At 44.1% G+C, this 5,652-nt stretch overlaps 1 protein-coding gene across 2 annotated transcripts; it reads left to right on the forward strand.

Annotated features, from left to right (window-relative positions):
* The first annotated feature begins 846 nt into the window (after nucleotides 1–846).
* LOC142768833 (uncharacterized) lies at nucleotides 847–2,643 on the forward strand. Of its 2 annotated transcripts, none has more exons than XM_075871179.1 (3): nucleotides 847–1,328; nucleotides 1,543–1,739; nucleotides 1,822–2,643. In XM_075871179.1, exons 1-3 carry the CDS (start codon nucleotides 1,182–1,184, stop codon nucleotides 1,877–1,879), a joined length of 402 nt encoding a protein of 133 aa, XP_075727294.1. In that variant the 5' UTR covers nucleotides 847–1,181; the 3' UTR covers nucleotides 1,880–2,643. The 2 variants fall into 2 exon arrangements, with proteins under 2 accessions (XP_075727294.1, XP_075727301.1); XM_075871186.1 differs by having other exon boundaries at nucleotides 1,543–1,700.
* Nucleotides 2,644–5,652: the final 3,009 nt, after the last annotated feature.

Raw genomic sequence — 5,652 nt, forward strand, 5'->3', positions numbered from 1 at the left:
CAGTGACCATCTCGCGGTTGTAGCAACTATTAAACATTTTATCAAGAGACCCAAGCGCCGCCAATCGAGGAAGGCATCTTTTTATGATAAGGGTGATTACTCTGCTATTTCTCAGGAATTATTTGCTCATTTGCCTGTTTTCGATTGTCATTGCGAGAGCTCCGATGTTTTACAACTGTGGTCTCTATTTAAAGCAAAAGTCATAGAACTAACGGAAAAGTATGTGCCAAGTACAAACGTGGTTAAACTCAAAAAGTGCAAGAAGCCTTGGGTGACACCAGCCATTTTTAAATTAATGAGGAAAAGACGACGAGTATACAAGGCATTTAAAAGAGCCCATAGTAGTTATCAGTACACCAAGTTGGTCGAGATAACTAATGAATATAAATCTAGAGTTCGTAGCGCAAAGGATCAATACTTAAGTATTGATCCTTAAGTATTGATCCGTTTAGTCGATTGAATTCAATCGACTAAACGAAAGTATAAAAACGAACCCAAAGCATTTTTGGAGATACGTAAGAAACTGTGGAGATGATTCAACCGGAGTAAACGACATTTTCCATGATGGTCAGATCTTGTCCAGCGACATTGATAAAGCATCGTGTCCTAATGATTTCTTTCACTCCGTATTTTTACTTCAAACGGATTTTGCGAAATTATCTACGCTGGCAGAGCCACCTCTGGGAACTCAGCCATCAATGCCACCGGTTGAACCAACGTTACTAGATCCTGCCAGTTCTCAAACTGCGGAGCTTCTCCTGACGCCGTTCCGTTGCGCTCCGCCTGGGGGCGCGCGCGACGGAGTTTGCCCGACAAGTTGTGGCAAGTCGCGACAGACACGGACGGCCGGACGACCGTTGTAAACAGCCCGCTGAAGTGTGCTTGGTAACGTTTGCGCGAGTACCCGCAGATGTTTGTGGAATGTGCTGACAAGTGTATGAACCATGCCACGCTGTTTCGTGCCCGGGTGTAAAAGCGGGGACGATTCCGTTCTACCTTCGGGTGAGAAGAGACATTTCTTCAGGCCGCCCCGAGATGCCGAACGCCTTGCACTATGGCAGTGAGCAGTACCCAGGCAGGACAAAAAGCTTTCAAGCACGTGTTCTGTTTGTGGCCTTCACTTCAGCGATGAAGACATTTCGAAAGTCTTCGAGCACAACATTTGTGGTGAGCTGGTAACAATGCCACGCGACAAATGGGCACTGAAAGACGACGCCGTGCCTCGGCTGTTTCCGAATTGCCCGAGTACCTTTCGAAACCGACACGGAAACGCAAGGCTCCTGCTCGCAGACTCTCCCCGGCAAAAAGCAAGCGCCGAAAAGGACAAGGTGAGCAGTTGTTTTCAGCAGTTGGTGATAGCAACAACGAATCAGAAAACATCGGGACGACAGATAGTAGTGAACCTTTGTTTGGCATGCTAACTCAGGCGCAATTTTAAGGAGATACAGGCAAGCAGCTCAACCAATCTTTCTGGAGCCTAGTATCACCAGTACGTATGCCGTCCATTGGCATCATTGTTCAATCAATTATTTTTTTTTTCAGATCATAAAGCAATTCCTGGACGTCTTAAATGTGTCTGAGAAAAATGCATTGGAGAAAGGCACAAAGCTTTTGGCCTCTCAACTGACAACGGAGTCACTACGTGTAACGTTGTTGTCTACGCTAGACATCATCAGTTATCTCTTCAACAAGGACGCAGCGTACGTGTTGACTGCCAAGCTAAACCAGGACCCTTGGAGGTTGCACGAATTATTTAGCTTTTGATTTAGAATGTATTGACGTAATGAACTTTCCCTTTAATGATTGTTATTTCTCTTTCAGCGGCATTTCGGTCTCACACGTTCATTTGGAGGTGATGAGTCGCACCCTACAGTCGTGAATTTTACACAGATTTTCCGCCTGTTGAGCCTGTACACACCCATCAAGACAGCGCTACGTGGAAAAGTTCAGGGCGAACCAAATGCTGTGCTCGTTTCTGTGGAAGACACATTGAAGACCCGCTGTAGAAGCTCACAGGTCAAAAAGAGCTAACTTGTGCACTGAGATTGAAGCTAGGCTACTGGAAATGACATCTTTTCCACGTATTACTCCTGACCAAATGAGTGATGAGCACAGCTACTTCAGAGGCTCACCAGACGACAGTGTAGTGTACTACTTAGCTGGATATGTTGTACACAAAATGACCAAGCGTAAAGAGTGCCAGTTGTGCCTACAGGACGGTAGTTCAGAAGCTCCTGTCATTGGCTCTGATGCATACTTAACTACATACCGGAGCTTCAAGGAAGGCAGCCTTAGGCACCCCAGCATCAAGATGCTACACTTCATCAGAGTTGTAAATGAATCTATTTCATTTTCTCTTGATGAGGAAGGTCTCTGTGCGGACCTGTTTTGGAAGGTTTTGGACGAGTTGGATGAGTGCGATCTGACGAGGCTGGGTTGCGACCAGCACAAACCCACGTTCACGTGTGAGGTCCTGTTTTTTTTTTCATCGTGACACGAATGCATTTTTACGCCAGGGATGTCAACCGACGCCTTCCAACCCGCGAGAAAGTTGCCATCGCCACCAAGAAAGCTCGCCTATTGTGAAGCCGTTGAACATTTGCATTGTGTGCGTGTGCCTTGGGCCTCGGCAATAAACGCATTTCGCGGCACTGAGAATAAAAGTTCCTCTTTTTTGCTCAGTTTTTGTTTGCAGTAACGAATATCCGCAAACATTGGCCGCACGTTTGCGGGCAGCTTCGCTGCTATAGCTTTGCTTTTCATTCCGCTCATATATATATATATATATATATATATATATATATATATATATATATATATATATATATATATATATATATATATATATATATATGTATGTATGTATGTGAAGTTTATTGCTACTTAAACACAAAACATGCATAAGTAGCAAGGATGGCGGAATAAAAGCTGCTTAAACGCAGCTTGACTAGTCCCACCTCCCCATACAATAGCAGCAGAAACATGACACGAATTCACATAAAAAATGCACTTGTTGACAACCTTAAAGTAGATACACAAAGCAAGGCAATAAATAAATGGAAGTTTAGCTCATTCATAGAAAAAAAAACGACAGGATACTTATTTCGAAAACACAAAATTAATGTTAACATTAATAGTAACAGTTGAAATAATGCGTATTTAGAAATGTAATGTATGCAATGTAATACATAAAGCATCACCCGATTGTTCGAAGAGGTCCCTAATGGTAGTTTAAATTTGAGACGCATTGAACGAGTATTTCAAGGCAAAGAACGGCCATTTACAACGCGCGCCGCCGGCTTCCTGCTGCACAGCAACGAGCTAACCGTGGCCGCCGCGCCGTCTGGTGAGCGGAAATGAAACGGGGCCACGCATCAACGGCAGCCGCCGTGGGAGTTTGAGAACTGGCAGGATCTAGTAACGTTGGGTTGAACTCTGTGTGAGTGGTATCGAATCCCTTCTAAAAAATATAGACGAAACCAAGGCCCCTGGTCCAGATGATATTTCTCCACGCGTGTTGAAGCGTTGTGCCTGGCCAATAGCATCTTATCTTTACCTAATATATAAAAAATCTCTCTCTACTGGGGTTCTGCCTGAGGACTGGAAAATTGCTTTCGTGGTTCCGATTGACAAGGGTGGTTCCAAAAAAGTGGGCAACAATTATAGACCTATTTCATTAACATCTATTCTCTGCCAAATACTAGAGCACATTTTCTATAAAAACATAATGAAACACTTCAACATAAATTATTAGTTGATGCTCAACATGGTTTTCGCAGGGGCCTGTTTTGCGCAACACAGCTGGTTGAGTTCTACCAAGATTTAGTGTCCGAGGTTGATGACAACGGTCAAACAGACTGTGTATTCTTAGATTTCAGAAAGGTGTTTGACACCGTGTGCCATCCCTTGCTTCTTGGCTAATTCAAAAGGGCAAATATTGATAATAAAGTACTGAATTGGATAGCCTGTTATCTATCACAGCATCAACAATGTGTCATTCTCAATGGTACTACTTCTTCCACGGTGGAAGTAACATCGGGTGTCACTCAAGGGTCCGTTTTAGAGCCCTTGAGTGACACCCGATGTTTTTAGTTTACATTAATGATATTCCTAATGGCATTACTTCTCGAATAAGTTTGTTCGCTGACGACTCAGTTGTGTGCAGAAAAATAAAAAGTGAACAGGATCGCATTGAATTGCAGGCTGACCTTACCCGAATTGTGCAATGGTGTTATAAGTGGAAAATGCAACTTATTGTGAAAAAATGTGTGCACGTGTCTTTTACTAAAAAAAGAAAAAGGATGAAGCGCGTTACTTTTTTAACGGTGACGGCATTGATCATCAATCAATGTATAAATACTTGGGTGTAACACTTACGAGCGACTGTTCATGGAATGCGCATGTGCATGCTGTAGTTGCAAAAGCTGCCAGAGCCCTAAGTTTCATACAACGAAATCTGAGATCCTCCCCTGCTGTCCTAAAAAGTACTGCGCATATTTCATTTGTCCGCCCGATTTTGGAATATGCATGTTGTGTGTGGGATCTGCGCCAAAAGTCCTTGATTGATCTGATTGAGAAAATACAGAACAGAGCGGCAAGGTTCGTTCTCAGTCGGTATAAGCGAGGTGAAAGCTGTACTGACATGAAAAACGAGCTAGAATGGGAAGCGCTCTCTTCTCGCAGAAGAAAATAGCGTTTGAAATTGTTATTTCAGATATACCAAAAGAAGACTGGCATCAATGAAGACACCTTAAACCACTGCATTATCTGTCTAGAAGGTCTGATCATGATCTTAAGATTGAAGAATACCGGACTGGAACGAACCTTTATGCGAATTCTTTTTTTGTTCATACTGTACAAGAGTGGAATCAATTGTCTTGTGACCAAGTGTGCTGTCATAACGAAGACTCGTTTTTTTTTTCAAAGCTGTAACCCCTCCCCCCACGCTTACACGCCTTTGGGCAAAGCAGGGTATTTCTGAATAAATAAATAAATAAATAAATAAACATACCTCCAGCCCGAGAATACGAATTATCAGCTGGCATTCGATCATGTCGGCCGAACCAGCGTTCACAGTGCTGGCGCACGAGTCCGCAAACACATACATAGCAGCGGTGCTTATGCGGGAGAGCCGGCGAAGCAGACAGGCACCCCGTCAATGCCATACCGTGTCGGCTTGCCGCCAGCGTCGCTAGGCTTACGATGACTACGGCTAAATGACCACCGGCGATCGCAACATGCGGCTCACGTGGAATTTCCGTCGTCGTTATTTTATAGTCACAAATGAACAATAATAGGTAAGTGTCCCATGTTCGCGGTGTCTTACCGAGTGATGTAGATATCTGTATACTTACAGCGACGAGACTGTTCGCAGGCACGGTTCTTTTATCGTGCTGATAAGTCGCTCCCTGTGGACCGCTGGCCGCACGATTAGTCGAATCCGCGATCGCCTACATGCTGGATTTTCGATAACGATTGTCGCATGGAGAAAAAGACATAAGTTTGTCTGAGCTACATTTTCTGTGAATTTGTACGCGACGTTTTCTTCGCTTGTGCCGGCAATGCACTCACACCGGCAGCCAGCTTGATACCGATGACGTACAAAGCCTACTTTTTCTGTACACCGGTTTGAAGTTGAGGTCACTGTGTGGG

The sequence above is a fragment of the Rhipicephalus microplus genome, chromosome 1 (assembly GCF_043290135.1).
Source record: "Rhipicephalus microplus isolate Deutch F79 chromosome 1, USDA_Rmic, whole genome shotgun sequence".
In the NCBI taxonomy this organism is placed as follows: domain Eukaryota; kingdom Metazoa; phylum Arthropoda; class Arachnida; order Ixodida; family Ixodidae; genus Rhipicephalus; species Rhipicephalus microplus.